The sequence below is a fragment of the Neofelis nebulosa genome, chromosome 4 (genome assembly GCF_028018385.1).
Source record: "Neofelis nebulosa isolate mNeoNeb1 chromosome 4, mNeoNeb1.pri, whole genome shotgun sequence".
NCBI lineage: Eukaryota > Metazoa > Chordata > Mammalia > Carnivora > Felidae > Neofelis > Neofelis nebulosa.
Genome location: NC_080785.1, coordinates 119,211,941 through 119,236,801, shown reverse-complemented (window position 1 = coordinate 119,236,801; position 24,861 = coordinate 119,211,941). Strand labels below are relative to the sequence as shown.

Genomic DNA, 24,861 nt, shown 5'->3' with positions numbered 1-24,861 from the left:
TCGAAACAGCGCACCTGTATCCTGTGGATAAATGCCTAGCAGTGCAATTGCTGGGTCATAGGGTAGTTCTATTTTTAGTTTTTTGAGGAACCTCCATAATGTTTTCCAGAGTGCATTGCCACCAACAATGCAAAAGAGATCCTCTTTCTCCACATCCTCACCAACATCTGTTGTTGCCTGACTTCCCTCATCAATCTTAAACCAGACATCAAACAAGTACTGGAAGTGAGTAGCTTGAATTTCATCTCTATTACTTTTGCAAATGAAGTACCACAGCACATTAGATATGACAAATGTCCAAGAAATGTTCATCATAAGGTAATTTCAAGGCAAACAGGGAGAAACAAATGATAAAATCCATCCCAAATCCACAAAGAATACTTCTCACCACACCCACTATAATGAATAATTAAAAAGCCTATTCCTTTTGGGAGGAAGTGGGACAGGGGAGAGTTCAATTATCCCAAGGCCTCCCTTTCAGTTACCAAAGGTCCATGAACCCAAAGACACCGATCACTTCCTTTCAACAAACAGATACTTGCTTTGTGACACTCCCTTTCTCCTAGCAGTGAAATTATTATGCTTTCAGAACCACCTAGGGAAAAAAATAAGCCTTGAGATATAATTTTACTGTCTCAGGGAAAATCAAACAGCTAATAAATTCCTTTCTAAAGACATGGCTCCACCCTTTTTCATGGACTTCAAAATCTAACTGGTGAAAGACTTTAAAATAAGAAAAACACCACACTGTAATTATGAGAATCAGAGAATCTCAGAGTTTCTTAATCTAGGAAATATCACCATTTTATGACTTTTTTATGGAAATGACTAACCAAGCCAATTTCTAGAAAGTAGTATTAGGCGAGTTCAGAGTACTAAATCTTGTAATTCTCAGGACACAACTCAATGAAATAAATGTGCAATTCTGTTGGAAGAAATCTCTCTACATTTTTAGAATGAATGTAATGTACCATCAAAACTGTCCCAACAGCTAAGAAGTCATACACTTAAGGAGATAACTAATAACTAAATACGGTATGTCCGTAATGAAAATTTCTGATTGACTTGCATGATTAAAACTAAAAATTGAATTTCAAGATACTGCTTGGTAAAATATGCCTTTAAATAATCCTTTGGGGTGACAAAACTCACTTTCACCATCATACATCTGACAGCTAAGAAGTAAAGCTACATTTCTGAGCTGTATAAAGTACCAACAATTACCTATTTCACACAGCACACCATCTCATACATGCTGAATAAATCAGATTAAGAATTAATGGGTTAATATATAACAGACACAGAAACGATTATAGATACGCATGTATACATGGGTTAGTACACACATATGTATACATGCATATGCTACCCAGCTCTGTCCAATGAGAGGGCTTAGAAGCAATGACATCTCAGGAACAGTGATCATACCTAGCTCCAGATCCTGATTCTAAATACCATTCTCCAATTAAAGGAACCAGGGCTCCTTGGGAAAATGGATGATTCTAGGGGTAGGACAGGAAAAATAAAATACTTTTGGGTATCTTTGTAATACCCAAGAGTAAGTACTCAAATCTGCATTTTTAACTTCTGTTTTTCATGACAGGAGACTTTCTGTTAAGTAAAGGAAGAAAATATTATTACCATTAGACTGTCCATGAGTGATTAATGACTGTTGTCGCTTCCCTTCTTTTACTCCAAAATATGCAACCCTGCATTCCCTAATCCCCAAAAGTGCACAAAGTAAAGAGGGGACTCATATCAAAGGCCAGAGCAGTTAGGGGTTAGTCACAAAATTAAATCATACCGTGCAAAATTCAAGCTTTTTACCAGTTCATCTAATACGCGGTTATTTTTTAGATCCGGCTCTGTGACTGTCTAGAAAGGAAAAACAGCAGATGGGAAAAGGTCACAAACAATAAAATAACTTGTCATAATCTTGTTTTGAAAATGCATGACCCATCCTCCCGAGACTCCCCATCCTACTAAGTCTTCCAGGAAAGCCTCAAAATAAAGTTCATTTATCTCATACTAATATGGAATTTTGAAACAGTGAATCAGCATCTGCTGACTGGAAGTCTGATAAAAGATCTCCACAGCCTCTAGTAAAATCGTATATGCTCTGTACTAAGATAAAACCTAATATGAGCAAGAATCCTTATCCAAAATGCCATCCCAAGAATTTCCCCTAAAAAGCAGAACAGAGATGCTCTTTTTAAGTGACTACACGGGGAGCGGCATTAGGTGTTAAAAGAGGGTTTAAAAACAAGATTGGTGTTCAGAAATGCAACAGGAAAACTACAGATCTTGTAGTTATTTAGCATTAACGGTATGCAGCTTATCTCCCTGATGATACCATCTTGACAATGGCAAGTTGCAAAGAGATTAAACTTGGGAGCCAAACTGCACCATTTTTTACGTAGGGAAACAGCTGAGGGAAGTTCAGTGACCTCCTAACACCATGTACCTAACAGAGGTGCCAAGGTAGAAGCCAAACCCTTCAATCAGGCCCAGAGTCCTTCCTATTAGACCTCACTGTCTCTTCTTCTTTCTTTCTTCCTATTTATGTTTACTTGACCTTTTTACCTACCTTTGCACCTATCTGAAAGGTTTCACAAACTCTAACAACAAATTTCCTACTGTTTCCCCTGAAGATCTGGTTTGGGAAAGAGGTAAGGGACCAGTCAGGCCAGGTTCAGCCCAATGGTCATGAATCTTTTCCCTCCACACAAATACTAAACCCTAATACTATGCAAATGAATAATCCTTCCATCAGACCTTCGGCTCAAGGTGAAAAATAACAAAACATGAGAAGCCACAAAAACATAGGTCACGAGATTTAAAGAGTGCTACCTCCTGATCTTAAAATCAGTTTCGACTTCCAAAAATACATTTAGGTTATCAGAAATCTTTAAGAAAAATTGAACAAAGCCCATTTCTCCATATATGTATTTTTTTTAATATGAAATTTAATGTCAAATTGGTTTCCATACAACACCCAGTGCTCATCCCAAAAGGTGCCCTCCTCAATACCCATCACCCACCCTCCCTTCCCTCCCACCCCCCATCAACCCTCAGTTTGTTCTCAGTTTTAAAGAGTTTGGCTCTCTCCCTCTCTAACCTTTTTTTTTTTTCCTTCCCCTCCCCCAAAGACTTCTGTTAAGTTTCTCAGGATCCACATAAGAGTGAAAACATATGGTATCTGTCTTTCTCTGTATGACTTATTTCACCTAACGTAACACTCTCCAGTTCCATCCACATTGCTACAAAGGGCCATATTTCATTCTTTCTCATTGCCACATAGTATTCCATTGTGTATATAAACCACAATTTCTTTATCCTTTCGTCAGTTGATGGACATTTAGGCTCTTTCCACAATTTGGCTATTGTTGAGAGTGCTGCTATAAACATTGAGGTACAAGTGCCCCTATGCATCAGTACTCCTGTATCCCTTGGGTAAATTCCTAGCAGTGCTATTGCTGGGTCATAGGGTAGGTCTATTTTTAATTTTTTGAGGAACCTCCACACTGTTTTCCAGAGTGGCTGCACCAGTTTGCATTCCCACCAACAGTGCAAGAGGGTTCCCGTTTCTCCACATCCTCTCCAGCATCTATAGTCTCCTGAGTTGTTTGTTTTAGCCACTCTGACTGGCATGAGGTGATATCTGAGTGTGGTTTTGATTTGTAATTCCCTGATGAGGAGCAACAATGAGCATCTTTTCATGTGCCTGTTGGCCATCTGGATGTCTTCTTTAGAGAAGTGTCTATTCATGTTTTCTGCCCATTTCTTCACTGGATTATTTGTTTTTTGGGTGTGGAGTTTGGTGAGCTCTTTATAGACTTTGGATACTAGCCCTCTGTCTGATATGTCACTTGCAAATATCTTTTTCCATTCCATTGTTGCCTTTTAGTTTTGTTGGTTGTTTCCTTTGCTGTGCAGAAGCATTTTATCTTCATGAGGTCCCAATAGTTCATTTTTGCTTTTAATTCCCTTGCCCTTGAGGATGTGTTAAGTAAGAAACTGCTGTAGCTAAGGTCAGGGAGGTTTTTTCCTGCTTTCTCCTCTAGGGTTTTGATGGTTTCCTGTCTCACATTCAGGTCCTTTATCCATTTTGAGTTTTTTTTTTGTGAATGGTGTAAAAAAGTGGTCCAGTTTCATCCTTCTGCATGTTTTGTGTCCAGTTCTCCCAGCATCCATATATGTATTTTAGAGGTCTTTTATGTAGCCTAACTGAATAATTATACCTTCTCCCTTGGGCTTTTGTGTGTATGTCACACAGAAATATTTGTACCAATTAAGTTTCCAAGAAAAAACAGGAAAGGAAAACTTACCACACAACAAGTTGGGCATTGTGTTTTATACGACAGAAATTTTCTTATACAGAGAGAACAGTCTGAAAAAAAAAATGCAATATAATAAATTAGTTAGGCTATATTAGTAATATAGTAATTTGACTTCTAACAAAATCTGACTTAAGTCCTAGAATATTTCCATCATCTAAAATATTATCACTATAATTTCAAAATTCTAACACTTCTCTACCTGAGCATACTTGCAAATGTGATGAAACAGCATTTTTAGGAGAGGGAAAAATATCAAATAATAATAATCATGAGTCCCTAGGATATCACAATTCCATGTAAGACCTGGAATGGATACTGTCTAAATATGTCAGATATCCCTATGTCTAATGTTCTGAAATATAAATTTTGAAATAAGATATGTAAACATTTTAAGCCTGTTTGGCTCAGTCATATGAACATTGGACTCTTGATTTTGGCTCAGGTCATGATACTAGGGTCGTGGGATCTAGTCCTGCGCCAGGCTCCATGCAGCCTGCTGAAGGTTCTCTCTCTCCTCTCTCTCCCTCCAGCACTCTCTCCTGCTTGAGCTCTCTCCCTCTTAAAAAAAATGTTTTTTTAGGGGCGCCTGGGTGGCGCAGTCGGTTAAGCGTCCGACTTCAGCCAGGTCACGATCTCGCGGTCCGTGAGTTCGAGCCCCGCGTCAGGCTCTGGGCTGATGGCTCGGAGCCTGGAGCCTGTTTCCGATTCTGTGTCTCCCTCTCTCTCTGCCCCTCCCCCGTTCATGCTCTGTCTCTCTCTGTCCCAAAAATAAATAAAAAAACGTTGAAAAAGAAAATTAAAAAAAAAAAAATGTTTTTTTAATGTTTTTAATTAAAAAAATATACACCTAGGTTATCAAATAGGGATTTCTACATCCTAACTCTATACATGATGTCGATCATCTCACAAATAACAAGCATTTCATGGCAAGCACTAAGAAAAGAATATACAAGGAAAGGTTCTTGACCTTAAGGAGCTCACAAAGTAATGAGGCAATTTCAGTGCAATTCATTGTAATAAATCCTAAGGATTTAAGCAGGAAATTGGCATTAAGTAAATTCTTCACATCTAAGGCAATGTAAAATGATCTTTCAAAGGAAAAAAATGTGACTAAACAGAATGGTACCTTAATGGTAGCTAATTTGCTATCAGTGCAAATTCAGCTTAGTGAAGGGGCCTTACTAAAAAGGATTCGGTTTAAAGAGGAAGAGACAGTATGAGTTCAGGTATAGATATCCAGGAAACGAAGAACTCGCGGCAACCTCAGCAAGAGCACCCAGGAAGAAAAACGAAAGAGCGTGTTAAAAGAGAAGATAAAACAGGCAATGGGCTAAGTTCTTTGGGGAAGCAAAGACAGATAAAGGGAGAATTCCAGTTTCCAGGTTTACAGGTAAGGAGCTTAGAAGTCATCACTCCACCTCCATCTAACAACAAATAAAAAGCTGACCAGACTGAAAAATCAACCCTTCCTAGAAGCTCCATCAGAGAAGTGAGCTTAAAGGACTAACTGCTGCTCCCAAACTGTTGACAGATAGGCTGGACACCGAGAGCCACAACTCACCAGAGCAGAAATCTCCACAAGAACCACAGAAAGACTCTCTGCTAGAACCAGTGCAGGGATAGGAAAACCCAAACTATATAACTGGCAAGTCACTAGAAACTCAGGAGGGAAGAGTCTGAGTGTTAAAACTCCGGTGGGGGGGGGGGGGGGGGCACCTGGGTGGCTCAGTTCGTTGGGCGTCTGACTTCGGCTCAGGTCACAATCTCACGGTTCATGGTTTGAGCCCCATGTAGGGCTCTATGCTGACAGCTCAGAGCCTGGAACCTGTTTTGGATTCTGTGCCTCCCCCTCTCTCTCTCTGCCCCTCCCCTGCTTGTGTTCTCTCAAAAATAAATAAACATTAAAAAAAACTTTTTTTTAATTTAAAAACTCCAGGGGGACCAAGACATAGGATGGGCCTCACACTTAAATGAATTTCAGCTCCAAGGGTTCTACCTGGTATTCAAAGGGACAATCAGAAAAATCCCCTTGCCCTTCTGCAGGCAGAGGGGAGAAAGTAAACATTTGCAATACATCAGAGCACTCTGTTCTTCTTAACAAGGCCTGACCTCAAAAGAAACTGCTTTACCAGATCCAAGTCTTCTGGGATATTATCAGAGCCCAGTTGACCTCAAGGAAAGGAAACAAGCGACTCCAGCTACCTCTAGTTATACTGTCCCACCCAAGGGGAAAAGCAAACTGAGAAGCACTTGTGATATTCACAGTCCAGGGCACAGGCTCACTTTTAAAAGAAGACATGATCGTAGAACTGCAGAACATTGCACTGCCCCAACATCTCACTGCCACATTACTAAAGGTCTATTTAATACAGTTCCATTTACCTAGTACATCATGATAGGCTATTAGGAAAAACTACAAGGCATACTAAAAAGTAAAAGACATAGTTTGAAGAAACTGCAAGCATGACAATGATAGCCAAATACGGCACGAAAGCTGGAATTAACAGACCAGGAATTCCAAACAACTGAACAAAGCTGACAACATGGAAGAACAGATGGGTTATGTAAGCAGAGAGATAGAAATTCTAAGAAAGAATCAAAAAGAAATGCTAGAGGGGCGCCTGGGTGGCTCAGTTGGTTAAGCGGCCGACTTCAGCTTAGGTCATGATCTCGCGGTCCGTGAGTTCGAGCCCCGCATCGGGCTCTGTGCTGACAGCTCAGAGCCTGGATCCTGTTTCAGATTCTGTGTCTCCCTCTCTCTCTGCCCCTCCCCTGTTCATGCTCTGTCTCTCTCTGTCTCAAAAACAAATAAATGTTAAAAAAAAAAATTTTTTTTTAAAAAACAAAAAAAAATGCTAGAGATTAAAAAAAAAAAAAAAAAAAAAACTGTAACAGGGGCACCTGGGTGGCTCAGTCAGTTAAGCATTTGACTTCAGCTTAGGTCATGATCTCATGGTTCGTAAGTTCAAGCCCTGCATTGACCTCTGTGCTGTCAGTGCAGGACCCATTTGGGATCTTTTGTCTCCTTCTCTCTGTGCCCCTTCCCAGTTCAAGTGCACGAGAGTATACTGTGCTCTGTCTCTCCCTCTCAAAAATAAATAAACATTTTTTAAAATATAAAGAAAAACATTGTAACAAAATGAAGAATGCCTTTGATGGACTCCTTAGTAGGTCAGATACAGCTGAAGAAAAAAATCACTTGCACTTGAGACAATCTCAAGAGAGCTCAAGAGAGCAAGCTAAATGTCTCTGCTTACAAGGGCACTAACACCATCACCGGGGGCCCACCTTCATGGCCGCAGCAAAACCTGACTATCTCCCAAATACAATCCCACTGGGGGTTAGGGCTTAGGAATTCTGGGAGGGACACATTCTGCTCCCTGCCCCATGAAAGTCTATGCCCTTCTCTTACACAAAATACATTCATCCTAAAATACACCAGTCTCAAAAGTCTTAATTCATTCCAGCATCAACTCTACAGTCTAATGTCCAATCTAAATATCACCTAAATCAGACAGAAGTGAGACATGAGTTCTGATTTATTCCGAGGCAAAATTCCTCTGCAGATTCATTCTCTTCACTATCAATGTTATTCTCTTCACAGTATAAAAAAAAAATCTCCTGAGCAATACTGTAAATCAAGAATTCCTAAACTTGCCAGCTCATCTTAGTCACTCGGAGAGATTATTGTTGGTTTCCATTTAGTTTCCCAGGCCCTACCCTCATCAATATTGACTCAATGGATCCTAGACAGTAAACTGCATCCATAATATGTGATTCTGATTGTTCAACAAGTATTTTTTAAAAATTAGTACATATTGCTATTGCATTTAAGTATATAAAATTGCCGTTTTGGGTTAAGTCAAAAAACAACAAATATTGGCAATTTCACATGGTTTGACCTAACACTGTGCACTTACTATGTGACCTGTTTTAAGCATGTTATATGTATTAACTCTTCTGATCCTTACAGCACCCATGAGGCTGGTATTAAGAGCAGTTCTATTTTATAGTAAGTAAAATGCAGCACAGGGCTCAGCCAATTTGCCCAACATCACAAAGCTAATAAGCGGCAAAGGCAAGTACCAGAACCCATGCTCTTAACATATTATTAGTTATTTAAAACATGTATAATTTGTTTATAAAATATATGTATTATATATACCGACATAATACAAATAAGCATTAATTAATAGGATCACATGTACCACAGTATGTATAAAGAGGCTACTGTTTTCTCTTCTTCATAATCTTGTTATGTGTTTAGTTTTCATATATGGAGAACCAGACACAGGTCCAAAGCAGATGAAGCCACTGGCTTAATTTCAGTCTACTAGTTTACTACTAAATATGTAGTGCTGAAATGTAGGCCAGCATAATGTATTCTTTAGTAGGCAACCATCATATTCCAATCAAAGTAGAGCAGGTGAAGAGCTCTGAGCCATGTATACCTCGGTGGCTTTATTTAAATCACCTATGAAGTTTGTTTTTCTCCCAAAACCCAACTCTGAGCTCTGTGGACAGGGTGGAGGAGGGTAGAATAAAACAGTGACGTGAAGGGTAGCTTCACAGAAACACTCCAGCCTTGGGGGAGGAGGCTTTCTAATCTCAAACAAGACACAGCAAACTGCTAGATCTCAAATATCAAAAGATCCTAGCATTCCAATAGTAAAAAGCAAATTTCTAATAGTTAAGCCAATTATTTGTGTGTGTGATCTTAAGGATTGTATGAGAAAATGAACCATTTCAAAAATAGTTCTTGAGTGTCCAGTAAAAGCAGAAAATCCAGTCCCCAGTTTGAAAGTAATAGGAGGTCCTGGACAGCTGAGAAAGCTGGCCTCTGCCTCTGGTTCTAGGGCTAAGTGACCAGCTAGCTGGTAAGAGAATACTATCCCTCCTGACAAGCAGCACTCCAGCCTGTCATATATGTGGCTCTGCCTAACTGTATGTCCCATCCATCCATACGCTACCACTTTTCTCCCGTCTTGTTCCACAGTGGTGCCTCATAAGAATGTAAGAGAAGGGGGCGCCTGGGTGGCTCAGTTGGTTGAGCGTCTGACTTCAGCTCAGGTCATGATCTCGCAGCTTGTGAGTTTGAGCCCCGTGTCGGGCTCTGTGCTGACAGCTCAGAGCCTGGAGCCTGTTTCAGATTCTGTGTCTCCCTCTCTCTCTGTCCCAACCCACTCGCATTCTGTCTCTGTCTCTCTCAAAAATAAATAAACGTTAAAAAAAAAATTTTTTTTTAAAAAGAATATAAGAGAAGAAAAACACATACTTGCCTAAAGCAATCTTATACTGCCTTTTAATTTAGCAAAGATCAGCAAATGGAACATGTCATATTTCACTGAAAAAGTATATAGAAATTAAATTGCTTTTTATTCTAATACAAGTTTCAATTAATTTTATTAGTCAAAATCTACAAAAGAAAAATAAAAATGATTCCTGATCCATCTTTAAAATAGTGGTAACCTAACAGTGTCTACAAGCCAATGACTTCATGTAAGAGGAAATATCTTGAGCATCTTCCATTATCAAGTCAGAAAAACTGGGTACGAGCAAAGAAAATTAGCACCTGAACATATAAACTTATTAATGAGAACATTTCTCACTTAATGGTGTTTAATGGTGTTTTCTAGATTGGAGTAAGTCCATTCCCTCTCCCCAAAAAAGTGCTCTTTAATAGCAAGATTTTGGATCAATTTAACTGACTTGCTTTCTGCCAACGCATCCCACTCCAACCTTAATAACAGAACTGTAATGTATTGTTCATTAACCATATTCAACAACATTAAACAGAGCAAAACATCATAAAGTGATTTAAAATGATAAATCCTGAAATGTTTAAGGAGCAGCAATAAACAATGGGTAGGTAGGATTCGGGGTCACCAATTCTAGTTGACCCACGACAATAGCAGAATATGATGGCCAAATCTAGTTCGTAGTAAGCTCTGGGGGCTTTCGCGTCATTAAAACAACACTACAGACCCAGAGAAACTTTAAGTGTTGCGGGAACTGGTGACAAGTGGTGTTTAGTAGGAAAGGGCTACCAAATTGTGAGAGGTACAATATGGGAAATAAGTGCTCAAAAAATAATCTGAAAATGCCCTCTACTGACTTCCTCTTAAATAAAGAATGACATCAATGACAACTTACAAGTGACAAAGAAACAAACAATGAAAATGAAAAGAATGGAAGTAAAGGCTAGTTTTTTCAGCTAAGTAGAGTTCACTGAATTCATAAAAAGTAGTCTTTCACCTACACATGGGACTCCTATCTCTGTCCATGAGAAAGTAACAGGGTCCAGAATTATGACCCTTCCATAAACAGTTAAAACACTGGAGGGAAATATGAAACAACTATTTTCAGACTGTGGACAACAGCAGAAATGAGAAAGTTCTATCATAGCCCAACCTTATCTGGAGGCAATTTTGTGACCACAGTGCAGGGAGGAGCGTCAAATAGCCCACCAGTCTTGCTAGTTGAAATAACAAAGCTCAGAATTCAGGGCAATCCAGGTAGCTAGAATTTGTAGGTCAGAGCACCAGAAAGAAAAGAGGGTAGCCCATACACATACAGTCAGATGGCCTTTGATAAGGGTGCCAAGAGTACACAACAGAGGAAGGACAGTCTCTTCCGCAAACACCAGTAGAAAAACGAGATTTCTACATGCAAAAGAATGAAGACTTGAAACTATAAAAGTACTAAAAGAAAACAAAGAAGAAAAGCCTCATATCACCAGTCTTGGGAATGATTTCCTGGATATGATACCAAAGGCCAAGGCAAAAAAAGCAAAAATAGGTAAGTGGGATTTCATCAAACTAGAAAGCTTCTGCAAAGGAAACAATCAACACAGTAAAAAACTAAATGAAACAAAAAAAACACCTATGAAATAGGAGAAAATATTTGCAAGAAGCCATATACCTGGTAAGAATATCCAAAATATATAAGGAAAACCTATAACTCAACAACAACAACCCAAAAACAAGATTTAAAAAGGGCAAAGGATCTGAATAGCTATTTCTCCAAAGACATACAGATGGCCAACAGGTATAGAAAAAGATGCTCAACATCGCTTATTATCCAGAAAATGTGAATCAAAACCATGAGATATCACCTCACATCTGTTAGAATAGCCATTATTAAAAAAGCTAATAATAAGTACTGGTAACAATGTAGAGAAATTAGAACACTTGTGCATTGTTGACAGAAATGTAAAATGACACAGCTACTATGGAAAACAGTATGCAGGTTCCTCAAAAAATTAAAAATAGAACTACCGTCTGAGCCAAAAATCCTACTTCTGTGTATTTATGCAAAAGAAATGAAAAAAGGATCTCAAAGAGATAGCTGGACTACCATGTTCATAGCAGCATCATTCACAATGGCCAAAAGGAAGGAGCAACCAAAGTGTCCATCAAATGAATGGATAAAGAGAATGTGATGTATACATACAATGGAATACTATTTGGCCTTAAAAAAGGAAATCCTACCACATGTTACAACGTGGATGAATCTTGAGGATATTAAGCTAAGTGAAATCGGCCAATCATTGACAGACAAATACTGCACGATTCTACTTATATGAGGTATCCGGTCAAATTAATAGAAGAAGAAAAGAGAATGGTCGTTGCCAGGGCTGAAGGAAGGAGAAATGGGGAGTTACTGTGCAATGGGTATAAAATTTCAGTTACAGAAAATGAAAAAGTTCTAAAGATCTCCTGTACAACAATGTTCACGTAGTTGACAATACTATACTGTACATGTAATAATTTGTTAACAGGGCAAATTTTGTATTATATGTTTTTCACCAACGCCCCCCACCCAAAAAACAAAACCCAGCCCTATAGAAAGGGCTACTCTAGACCCACACTAAGCTTAAAAACAAAACTTGACAGGATCAATCTAATCCACAAGTAACTTACTTGCCGGCCACAACACAGCCCCACACTCCATTAAGCTATACAACAAAATCTACCCCCTCAAAAATGTAAACACTACAATGGCAAGCATCTAATCAAAAATTACCAGTCATGCAAAGAAACAAGAAAACGTGGTTTATAACTAGGAGGGGGAAAAAAAAATCAGCCAACAGAAACAGATTTAGAAATGCCACAGATAATGGATTAGCAGACAGGGAGGTTAAACTGGCTATTTAAGAAATACGTTCAGTATATTCAAAGATTAAAACACACACAAGAACCTAACAAGGAAATAGAAAATATTTTAGAAATGAAATTTCTAGAGATGATCAATACACTATCTGAAATAAAATTTCATTGGATAAGACTAACAGCTGATGAGATACTACAGAATAAAAGATCAATAAACCTGAAGTCATAGCAAAAGAAATTATCCAAAACTAAGCACACAAAGGGACGGTGGGTGTAAGGTAGAGACCAAAACAGAAAAAAAGAAAAAATCAAAACAAAAAAAGAGTCTCATGGCTATAGATAAATATCAAGCAGTAAAATAAAAAACAATTAAAAATAAAATTTAATTGGAATCAGCAATGGGGAATGAGAGTGGGACTGTATACAAACAAATATTCAAAGAAACAAGGGTTAAAATGTTTCAAAATATAAATCTCAAGCCATGAACCCCAAACAAGACAAATACAAAGTAAATCAAACTAAAGCATATTACAAATTTCTAAAAACCACTGGTAAAGAGAAAATCTGAAAAGTAGCTAAGGAAAAAAGGCACCTTATATATGGAAAGCTATAAATAAGAATACCACATCTGGTTTCATATGCTAAACAGAATTCTTTGGCAAACTAATTATACTGCAAGAAATGTAGCAGAGAGAAAAAAAATGATACTTTTTCCAGAAGGAAACTTTTGATACACACAAAGGAAAGAAGAGTATCAGAAATGATCAATATGTGGGTAAATACAAAAGACAAAAAAGAAATTTTTTAATTTGCTTAAAAGATAATGGACCGTCAGGGGTGCCTGGGTAGTTCAGCAGGTTACACGTCTGACTCTTGATCTCAGCTCAGGTCTTGACTCAGCGTGGTGAGTTCAAGCCTTTGAACTGGGCTCCACGCTGGGCATGTAGCCTTCTTAGAAAAAAAAAGATAATGGGCTCTCTAAAGCACATATAATAACAATGTATTGTGCTGTCTATAATATATGTACACATAAAACTAAAGACAACAATAGGATGACAGGGGGAAACGCAAGTACATGTTTGTAACATTTCTACCCTATTCAGATGGCATAACACTGTTTGAAAGGAGATTGTCATAAATTAAAGAGGCATATTTTAAACAACCACTAAAATAATAAAACAAAGAAGCAGAGCTAGTAAGTCAATTGTGGAAAACAGTTAATACTTAAAATGTTCAATTATTTCTTAAAAAGCAGAAGGATAAGAAAGAGATGGACAAATAAAAAACAAAAAGGTAGGGGGTGCCTGAGGCTCAGTCAAGTTAAGCATCAGACTCTTGGTTTTAGCTCAGGTCATGATCTCACCATTCATGGGATCCAGCCCCGTAGGCACTCTGTGCTATAGGCTCTGTGCAGTGCGAAGCCTGCTTGAGATTCTCTCCCTCTGTCTGCCCCTCCCCCATTCATGCTCATCACTTGCATGCACACTCTGTCTCTCAAAATTAAAAAAACACTAAAAAGAAAGAAAGAAAGAAAGAACGAAAGAACGAAAGAAAGAAAGAAAGAAAGAAAATGCATATAAAATGCAACGATCCTAAAAGGTCCAAATAAAAACAAAATGAGAGGACTTAAAATGTCTGACATCAAGACTTACTACAAAGCTACAGTAATTAAGAGAGTGTGGTATTGACACGAGGATAAACATAGAGAACAATGGAACAGAAAAGAGTCCAGAAACAGACACACACATTACTGCCTGAAGCTATATTGACTATTATGGGGAGTACTCTGTCAGGGGATAGAATGTACAATATCTTAACTATACTGGTTACATGGTATACACCTTCGTCAAACCCCAACTATGCTTGTACCCTTTACGTCTTATAATGGATATAATTTATTACATGTAAATTATACCTAAAGATTATTTTAACTCATACTTAGAAATAATTCCTAAAACTTATCTTGGTAACTAATGTGAATCTACCCTAGAAAAGAACTAACAATTATTGAGGACCTATATATACCATGCCAGACACTGGGCTCTGCACATTTAGTTTTCACAATTATCTTTTTTTTTTTTTAAGTTTATTTATTTTGAGAAAGAGAGAGAGTGTGCCCATAAAAATGAGAGAGGGGCAGAAAGAGGGAGAGAGAGAATCTCAAGTAAGCACCGGGCTGTCAGCATAGTGACAAACGCGAGCTCGATCTCACGAACCTGAGCTGAAATTAAGAGTCCGAGGCTTAACCAATGGAGCCAACCCAGGGCCCCTTCACAATCACCTTTTAAAGTAGAAATGACTCATCAAATTTTTACATTTGAAGAAACGTTAGCATTTGCAAGTTAACCCGCCTGGTTAAGGGAGGGGAGTCAAGAGTCAAGCCTAGTAACATCTCTAACACCCACGTTGCTACCAGCACCACCCTCTTACGTCTTTGTTATAGAAACTTCTTCACCAATGCTATTACTACCCACCAAAATCATCTTTTTTAAGCCTACCTTGTCTCTAACCTTCTAAGACAAATCAATCGAAAATAGAGGACAAAAGAAAGAAAATAGAGGACAAGAAAGATCATGAACCTAGATGACCCGTTAATTGGATGGCCAGCTCCTAAACAAAGACAGGCTCACCACTATGCATTAAATACCTTAAGCTACAGTATAAAAAACACAGTAGACACATAAAGAGAAGTACGAACAAATCTCAATATATTACAATCACAATCACACAGCAAGTTAAGGGTAATACTCTTCAGTGGGAATTCTCCCACTGGGATTTTTAAACTTTGAATATATTTGAATATACTTTTAAACTCTGAATTATATACATTTATGTCAAGGACTACATGATTGAACTACCTGTACGTTATCCTGTTACAAAACAAAAAATTCTGAAATCTAACATCTAAAAGTACTTGGCAAATAAAGACCAAAATTTTCATTGCTATAGCCTTAAAAAAGGCATAAAAATATCCAAGAGGGGATCCAAGAAAACATGGGAGAAGGTGGGATTTGAGATGAACACGATGAAAGGAAGAGATTTACAGATAACCTGAGGCCAGGTGACATCAGGAATATTCCTTGTCCGATGGACTTTCCTACTTTGTAAGTCTTAACTGGAGACCACAGGAGATGAGAGCTTCAGGAAAACACACTGTTGCCACCTCTGCTTGTAGTAGCAAGAACTGGTACCACCAGACCTCTGGTGGCAATATTACTCCTTCACGCGGTCTTCACTCCCATCTCCGGTCCCAGGAATCAGCCTTGGCGCAATGAGTGACGACTACATGTAAAACTGATGCTATTGCTTCTGCCAGCATCTTCAAATCCAAAAGACAGTCTTCATGATGCATGGACACTCCTCTTTCGTGTACTGGAGTGGACAGTCCTTGCAGATCAGAAAAACTGGACTGAGAGGGGCCTGCGTGGCCCCATCAGTTAAGCATCTGCCTCTTGATTTTGGTTCAGGTCATGATCTCACAGTTTGTGAGATTGAGGCCCACATGGGACTCTGCACTGACAGCGTGGCACTTGCTTGGGATTCTCTCTCTCCCTCTCTCTCTCCCCCTCTCCCCCCTCTGAAAATAAATAATAAATAAACCTTTAAAAAAAAAAAAAAAAGAAAAGAAAAACTGGACTGAGAACACTCATGTTTGAAAGCTACCTAAAGAGTGTCGTGTCATTGGAAAGAACTGTGACCAGAGACGTTGAGTCTTCTCATTATTGATATTGGACTAACTATTGGGAACTTGAGGGATGCCTGGCTAGCTCAGTCAGTTAAGCATCTGACTTCAGCTCAGGTCACGATCTCACAGTTCATGAGTTTGAGCCTGGAGCCTGCTTCAGATTCTGTCTCCTTCTCTGTCTGCCTCTCCCCCATTCACAATCTGTCTCTCTGTCTCAAAAATAAATAAACATTAAAAAAAATTTTTTTTAATAAATATTGGGAGCTTGAATGATGGAGATGTCATGACACAGACGAGCTCATGATGGTATGATTACAAGGCTTCATCTCAGTGTTCCCGTAAGTATGAAGTGCACATATTTATAATTTTCACTTATCACAGGGTAAATTTAAAATTGATTCATAAAAAGGTATCTTTTCCCAGATTTCAAAGGACACAGAAATTTGTGAACGATAGCATTTTTACTTCCTAAATGCTTTCTCCCCTTCCAATACCACTTCCCAACATTATCTGTTAATGGAGTTTTATGCATATCCTTTTGGGGTACACTGATAAACAAACTATTATGCAAATGGTCTTATGGGCCCCCACATTAGCTATAAATTTTTATGTGGTCAACATGCTCATATATAAATTACTGTGAATTTCTCCAACTAATCTGTTGAAATAGTCCCAGTAGTTCCAGTTCACTGGAAATAAGGATATCCAAAATTAGTATTTTGAGTCAAAAGTAGACATTTCCCAAAACTGTTTAGATTGTCATCCATCCTGTCCCCCTGCGTTTATGAGACTTCTGTTTTCTAAAACAGTACAAACATTAGATGTCAGTGTTTTAATCTTTGACAATGTGATGTTACAAAGACATTGCTTCTCTTCTGTTATTGTTCAGTTCAATCATCTTTATATGTCCTTAACCCTTACTAGTTATTTGTTATTTCACCTTCCTCTGTGTTTTTTTTGTTCATTTCCCTTGGAAATGTCTTTGTTAAGCATATTAATGTTTGTTAAGCATATTAATGCCTTTGTTACTGGTTTCTAAGAGATCATTTGTGATTAAGGATGTTAACTATTTGCCAGGCACTGCAAATGAAATACTACGTTTTCTCACCAACACTTTACAGTGATGTTGTACTTTTTGGTTGTACAAAAGTTGTGTATTGAAATATAATAATTTTCTGCTTTAAAAAAAAAATATCCAAGAGGAAGATGGCAGAAAATACCTTCTGAAAACCTCAAGCTAGAGGAGCTAACGGTAAGAAATAAATGAGTGTTAAATAAACACTACCTTATATAAAAATCACACTTATACTAGTTCACAGAGACAGTGCGTACTTACAGTTATGTGAGCACTGAGGAATCATCATTGCAATGTTGAAATATTCAAAGCAAATTCCACACCGCAGCAAATCATCTAGTGTCTGAAATGCAAAAATACATATATACCTGTCAGAGAGCCACCAAGACTGGACCATCTGCCACAGAACTTTCTCCATCCTCTAAAAAAAACAATTTAATAATACTCCTTTGTGAATATACAAACCCAAAATTAACTCCACATAAACTGCAAGAGATCTTGACAAATAGAGAAAAACCTCTCCCACATGACTTACACATTCAAATGTCAGGTTACCAAAACGGCTTTAAGACAGATAAAGTGACACTACAGATTCCTGCTCCGTATCAGCAACCCTTCACAAAAGGGCTACTCCATTCCTGTTTCATTTGCCATGTGTTTTCCAGCTCTTACTCCAAGCTTCCTCCTCTTCAGACCCCATTTCCTGGCCTACAGTCACTGTTGGGTAAAAGGTACCAACAAGCATTCACCACACAGGTTAAGGACAAAATTAGAGAATATTTAAAGTCAAACACTCAAAATCATCTAGTTAAAGCCCTTACTTCACAAATGAGGAAGCAAACACACATACTGGGCATAAGTCAAGCCAGGACAAAACTTCCTGTCTCCCTAATGGCACTCAGTCTGATGCTTTCTGCATAATACCACGTTAGTTACTACACGTTGGAGCCAAATGAGGAAGCCCTGGAAAGAGGTAGAGCCAGTGACAGCAAAAGAAGTAAGGCAGTAGTTAACCTGGGAAGGCAGACACATGTGCATCAGCCTGGAATGCAATCCAAACAGGAAAGGATCTATTCTCACAACCCAAAATCTTCTAAATCATTTAAAATAAAATGTTATTCTGCATTCAACAGCATGCTGAGCGGATATGTAAGAGAAAAAGAAAAAAGGAAAAAAAAAGAAGGAGCTTTCTCATGTACCAATATGGAAAGACTGCCAAGGTAAATGCAAAGAGGAAGTAAGGCAGGCTACTTTTTGTTAAAAAGAGAGGGTAGAATAAATATGTATTCTATTTTTACCTTGGATACATATGAAGAAATTCTGAAAAGACACACATTATGTAATAAATAATGGCAACGGGGGTCAGAATACTGGACAGATAAGGGACAAGTTGGAAGGGAGACTTTTACTTTTCATTTCATATTTTTTAACTATGAGTGTATTACCTAAGTTTTAAAAATACAAACAAAAACGACTAATGTCACTAACAGCCTATATGATGAAATACTGTGTAGCCATTTAAAAAAACACACACTTTTAAAGAATAATTAATGCCATGGGAAAACGTTCATGTTTAATGGAAACTAAAAAAACAAAACAAAAATCAGAGAACAAATCTACAATACATCACAATAAGACTATACAGTTTAATCTCCGTAATAATCTTATGAAGTCTATACTATCTATATCCCAGTTTTAAAGATGAAGCCTACAGTGCTTATAAGTGGTTGAATCAAACCCAAGAAGTGGACTCCAAAGGGTTCCCAAATTTTAAATCCATATACGCATCATACACAAGAAAAACTGAAGGAAAACAGGAGAAAACATTAAACAGTGGTTATCTCTGGATAGTTGGATGATGAGTAACTTTCATTTGTTCTTTTATTTAATCTGAATTTTAATTTTTTCTACTCTATACTCATACTCCATTCATAATCTGTCAAAACTAGAAATTCCTATTGTTAAAAATCCAGGGAAATAAACATTAAAATGTCAAAATCTTCTATTATTTTCGATGGTAAGCTACCAATGACACTAACCACTAGAAGACTGTGTTGAAAATCAATTAAGAGCAGAGACAGGACTGGAAGCCAGAGTCCGAGCATCCACTCTCTTGTGCTTTCTTCTACCTAACCATCCTCTCTCTTCTGGAGGAGTAGTTCTGACACATGCCCAGCAAGATTTGTGGACGGTGATACTGTATCAGATGAACTATAACATTCTTGTAAAAACTTCTGGTCACGCCACTTCAAGACCGTAACATGCAGTGCAGGAAACAGAGAGCGGTCAAGTGGAATGCTCCAGGACTTCTTCAACTTAGAGAGAAGAGGGCAAAGTGGAAGGAGGAAGGAAAAAGTGAGTGAAAAGACTTAATAACTAGAGAAAAAGTTCTTAAGTTTTTTTGGTCACAGATCCCTTTTAAAATAGGGATAAAAACTATGAACTCTCTTCTCAGGAAAACACATACAAACAGAAATTTTATAAATAATTTCAAATACAAAAGTCTGTCCATGAATCCTAGGTTATTGGGATTTAGAGGCAGATTTCACCTCAAAGGAAGAAAGCTTCAAACACAGTTTCCAGGAGCAGCTAATTCTTTGTCCCTGGAAAAGTTCAAGCAGAAACTATGTAACAAATTGGCAAATACATTATAAAGGGATTAAAACACATAGATCAATGGAACAGGAGGGAGAGCCCTCAAATAAACCCACACCTATACCCTCAATTAATCTACAACAAAGGAGGCAAGAATATACAATGGGGAAAAGACAGTCCTTTCAATAAATGGTATTGGGAAAACTGGAGAGCTACATGCAAAAGAATGAAACTGGAGCACTTTCTTACACCATGTAAAAAATAAATTCAAAATGGATTAAAGGCTTAACTGTGAGTCCTGAAACCAAAAAACTCCTAAAAGAAAACCTAGGCAGCAATTTCTTGGACATCACCTTAGCAACATATTTATAGATATGTCTCTTCGGGCAAGGGAAACAAAAGTAAACATCCAAGCACTGGGACTACACCAAAATAAAAGGCTTTCACACAGCAAAAGAAACCATCAACAACACAAAAAAGGCAACCCATTGCATGGGAGATGTCTGCAAATGATACACTCAATGGGAGGTTAATATCTAAAATACATATAAAGAACTTATACAACTCAACACCAAAAAACCCCCCAAATAATCCAATTAAAAAATGGTCCGAGGACTTGAATAGACATTTTTCCAAAGAAGACATACAGATGGCCAACCGACATGAAGAGATGCCCAACATCACTCATCATCAGAGAAATGCAAATCAAAACCACCATATCACCTCACACCTGTCAGAATGGCTAGTACCAAAAAGACAAGAAATAACAAGTGTTAGTGAGGATGTGGAGAAAAGGGAACCCTCCTGCACTGTTGGTAGAAATGTAAATTGGTGCAACCAATGTGAAGAACACTATGGAGGTTCCTCACAAAATTAAAAACAGAAATACTATATGATCCAGTAATTCCACTACTAGACATATGCACCCCTATGTTTATTGTAGCATTTTTTACAAAAGCCAAGGTATGGAAGCAGCCCAAGTGTCCATGGATAGATGAATGCATAGAAAAGATATGGTACATACATACAATGTAACATTACGAAGCCATAAAAAAGAATGAGACCTTGCCATTTGTGACAACATTGATGGATCCAGAGGGTAATATGTAAGTGAAATATGCCAGACAGAGGAAAACAAACACCACATGATTTCACTTATATGTAGAATCTAAAAAAACAAAACAAATGAACAAAAAACAGCCCCTTAAATACAGACAATTGGTGGTTGCCACCAGGGAGGTGAATGGGGGAAGGGCAAAATGAAGAGTATTAAGAGGTACAAACAATAAAAACAAAATAAAAGACCAATTGAAAAGTAGAAAAGAAATACTGGAAGGGGGCTGGCTCTCCACTATGATTCTAATATGGGCTCAATCAACCCCATCGTTGAACACTCTCGAGTGCTGAACCCTGTATTCAGTGCTCTGGTGAGACATCAAATCCAGAGAAGACATGGAACCTGCTTCTAAAGAACATTGTGGAAGTTGTGGTAATATATAAAATATGCTCAAATCTACACATCAAAAAGCTTTATAAGCTTTTATTTCCTTTATCCAATTCAATCTTCACAACAACAAATAAAAAGGGATGAAAGGAACACTTCACACATGTTAAGTGCTAATGATAATAAAGACGTATTAATTGAATGCTTAGTACCTTCCAGATACTACCTTCAACCAATCAGCAAATAATCTTTGAACATGCACGGTGCCAAGCACAGTGAATAAGCCAGACAGGATCCCTACCCACACACATCAACTCATTTAACCAACCGTATGAACTATTTATTTTTGTCTCCACTTTGAAGAAATTCACGCTGAGGGAGGTTAAGTAGCCGACTCAAGATGACACGGTTAAATAAGAGCCAGACACCAGATCTAACTGAGGACCACTGAACTCAAATCTATGTTCCTTTCCACTGTAACTTTGTGTCAAGGCCACCACGTCTCCAGAACCACAGCTTTCCTAGATCCCTTCACAATGTCAGCTTTTCACCATGGGGCTATCTCGAGTCCCCAAACTCTGTAGATGACACTGATGACAGTAAGAAGAATAAGACCCTATCCCCCAAGTCCCCTCACTTAATCCTCAAAGTCAAGTCTTATGAGTCAGTGGGAAAGACACCATAATCCCCAAATTTACAAAACTGAGGGATAACAGCTAGAAAGTGGTCTTGCACACAAACAAATGCATAATTACAGAGCAAGAAGAAAAACCAAGCAACTGATTCTTAGCTAGCACAGCAAAGTGTATTTGCTCTTGATCAAGCACAGCAGGAACCCAGGGCTCACCACTATAGCAAATGGAACTGGAATGACTTGCAAAAAAAAAGTTACTTAAGCGAAATAATACAATGAAACAAAAGGCTAAGGCTGAGCCTGAACCCTGATCTTGTTTAAAAGCGATGCACAACTGTCAGGAGTTAGGACAGGTCAGGGAGGGGTTAGAGCAAACCAGCACCAGGTGATTAGAAGAAATGAAAGAATGGGAAGGAGACGACCTGTTTCGCTAGGTGATTAAATAAGTGTTATCTGATGGAAGGTTCAAACCAAATCAAGTCCGGTGTCACTAGGGGAAATTCTCAACTAATGTACTGCGAGAGTTTACGTAATGCTCGACAAGTAGTAGGCCCTCAAAAAGGATTAGTTGTCACTGTCGTTTTCACTGTTTGGACTATTTTTCTCGAGGTCATTGTTCTTGCTGAAAATACCCGGTTCCAAAAGTCGACCAACATAAGTTCCCCATAAGGGACCGAGGCCTGACACCGTCACTTCTCAGCAGGAGGCTCAAATCTACCAGGTCGCTCAGGGGCAGAGCCGAACCGGGTACCCTGGCCCAGCTCGAGGCTCACATCACATCCTTTCTCCTCCTCAAGGCGGGGCTGGCCTCCCGGACACCCGGGTGCCCCCAACCTCCCCAGACCACTCACCTTCATGACTGCCAAGCCTGGAGGCCACCGAGGCTCGACTTGGGAGTCCATGGCTTCTCCTAGATAGGCTGGGGGGTCCGTCACCCACTGTCCTCCCCGCGCTCCACAGCTACTCGAAATTCCCCGCGCTATGGCGATACGTCAGCAGCCAGCGACGCGCCTGAGGCGTGTGCGGAGCCTGCTGGGAGTTGTAGTACATGGGCGGAGCGCCGCCAAAGACCGCCCCCCCCTCACTGCGCGCCCCACCCCCACCCCCCCCCCCCCCTTTGCCTCTCAGGGCAGGTAAATGGTTGAAAAGCCCACGTTAGGTTTTGTAGCAGACCCTTGATAAATAGATGCCTGTGGAATGTTAGGGAAAGACAGTCAGGAATCAAGTCAAATCCGGACCTTGCCAAACCTCTCAAGGTCCAGGCTCATTCCTCCCCCTCACCTCGCCCTCCGTGATTGCTCCCCTCTCTGAACAGGTGTTTTCATACCTAGTATTTCGTGTCACCCCATCATAACCGTGAGAGGTGAATATTACCATTGCTAGTTAACACAAGAGGAAACTTCGGCTCAAAACAGTGAATCATACAGTGTCATTGCCCAGACTACAAATAGGGCCTTTGGACTTTAAACGGGAGTTCTTTTTCTCAAATTAAAATTAAAAAAAAAAAAAAATTCTGCAGAGACAACCACCCTAACTCTTTCAGATATTTACTTTCTTATATTTCCTATGCAGATATATAGATACGGCTTTTTCCCCCCACAAATGTTATTAAATTAAATGCATAGCTTTGTCAACGAGTTTTTCTGTTCCTTTATTTAACCACACATCTTAAGGCCTCTCCATACTAATACGAACATATTTACTTCATTCCAAGCTACAAAGTCAATAACATAGGTGTACCACAATTTATTATTCCCATTCTGTGGAGCATTTAGGTTATTTCCAGGTTTTCACTATTGCAAAGAGTTACAATGAACATACTATCTATATACATCTTGGCACACTTGAGGCAAGACATCTGGGGGATGATTTCCTACCAATGGAACTACTAGGTCAATTTGTGTGCTCTTTTAAAACTGTGATAGCATTATATGATTTGCCAAAAAGGCTGATTTATACCAATGCATTTATACTCTCATCAAGCAAGTATAAGAATGCCCATTATCCAAATGTGAAGCTGACCATCATACCACCCAGTCTGTCAGTTTAACTCAGCACTCCCCCACTGCTTTATGTGGACCTTCATTGCATCAGGTCTCATGACCCCAAGTCAGCAGTTAACATTGCTCCCGTCAGACCCCTGCTGCTTGTCACTGCTACCCAACAAGGTCCATGCATTCATTCACTCATTCAACAAATACTTTTTTTTAAGTTTATTAATTTTTGAAAGAGAATGAGAGAGAGAGAGAGAGAGAGAGAACAAGTGGAGGAGGGGCAGAGAGAGGGGGGACAGAGGATCTGAAGCAGGCTCTGCACTGAGAGTAGAGAGCTTGATGAGGGGCTCAAACTCATGAACCATGACATCATGACCTGAGCCAAAGTCAGATGCTTAACCGACTAAGCCACCCAGGTGCCCCAATAAATACTTTTTTTAAGTGCTTACTGTTGTCCAGGCACTTGAGCCACACTGTGAAGTAGGTAGTGGTAAAGTTGTTATTGCCATCATACAGACAAAGGCACTGAGACTTGGAGAAGTTAAGTCTTCACTTCTTTAGGCTTGCTTCGTAAGAAATTCTGGCTCCCAAGCCAGAGCTGTATTCAATTGATTTTTCCCAGCCTATGCCCAATTATTCATTGAACAATAATAACATTAACAGCATTTGGACAAAAGACTTCAATACCCATTACAATAAAGGCTGACATTCATTAGACACCTGTGTGCAAAGCACTGTTCAGGTGTTTTTATACAATTTGACTTATTTCAGACTCCAACCAAATGAGGAAAAGGAAGTAAAAAGGTAACTCACTTAGGGCATTCTACTGGTGGAAGAGGAAGGATTTGAACTCGGGCAGTCTGGCTTGAGTCCACATTCACCACTACAGAGTATTCTCATAAAAACACCTCATCATGAGAATTATTCTCATTTTATAGATTCAGCAAATGAGTCTCAGAGAAGCAAAGAGACTCATTCAAGAT

At 38.9% G+C, this 24,861-nt stretch overlaps 1 protein-coding gene across 6 annotated transcripts in view; it reads right to left on the bottom strand.

Annotated features, from left to right (window-relative positions):
• Positions 1-22,868, bottom strand: part of RAD18 (RAD18 E3 ubiquitin protein ligase) — a 108,865-nt gene extending 85,997 nt beyond the window's left edge. For all 6 annotated transcript variants that reach the window (XR_009260725.1, XR_009260726.1, XR_009260727.1 and 3 more), the window contains exons 1-4: positions 22,736-22,868; positions 17,473-17,554; positions 4,329-4,390; positions 1,805-1,875 (exon numbers count right to left, since the gene is read on the bottom strand). Coding sequence is in view for 3 of the 6 variants with exons in the window: in XM_058726132.1 (XP_058582115.1) it covers positions 1,805-1,875; positions 4,329-4,390; positions 17,473-17,554; positions 22,736-22,786 (266 nt within the window). In the remaining 3 variants the exon portion in view is untranslated. The remainder of the gene's footprint in view (positions 1-1,804; positions 1,876-4,328; positions 4,391-17,472; positions 17,555-22,735) is intronic.
• Positions 22,869-24,861: the final 1,993 nt, after the last annotated feature.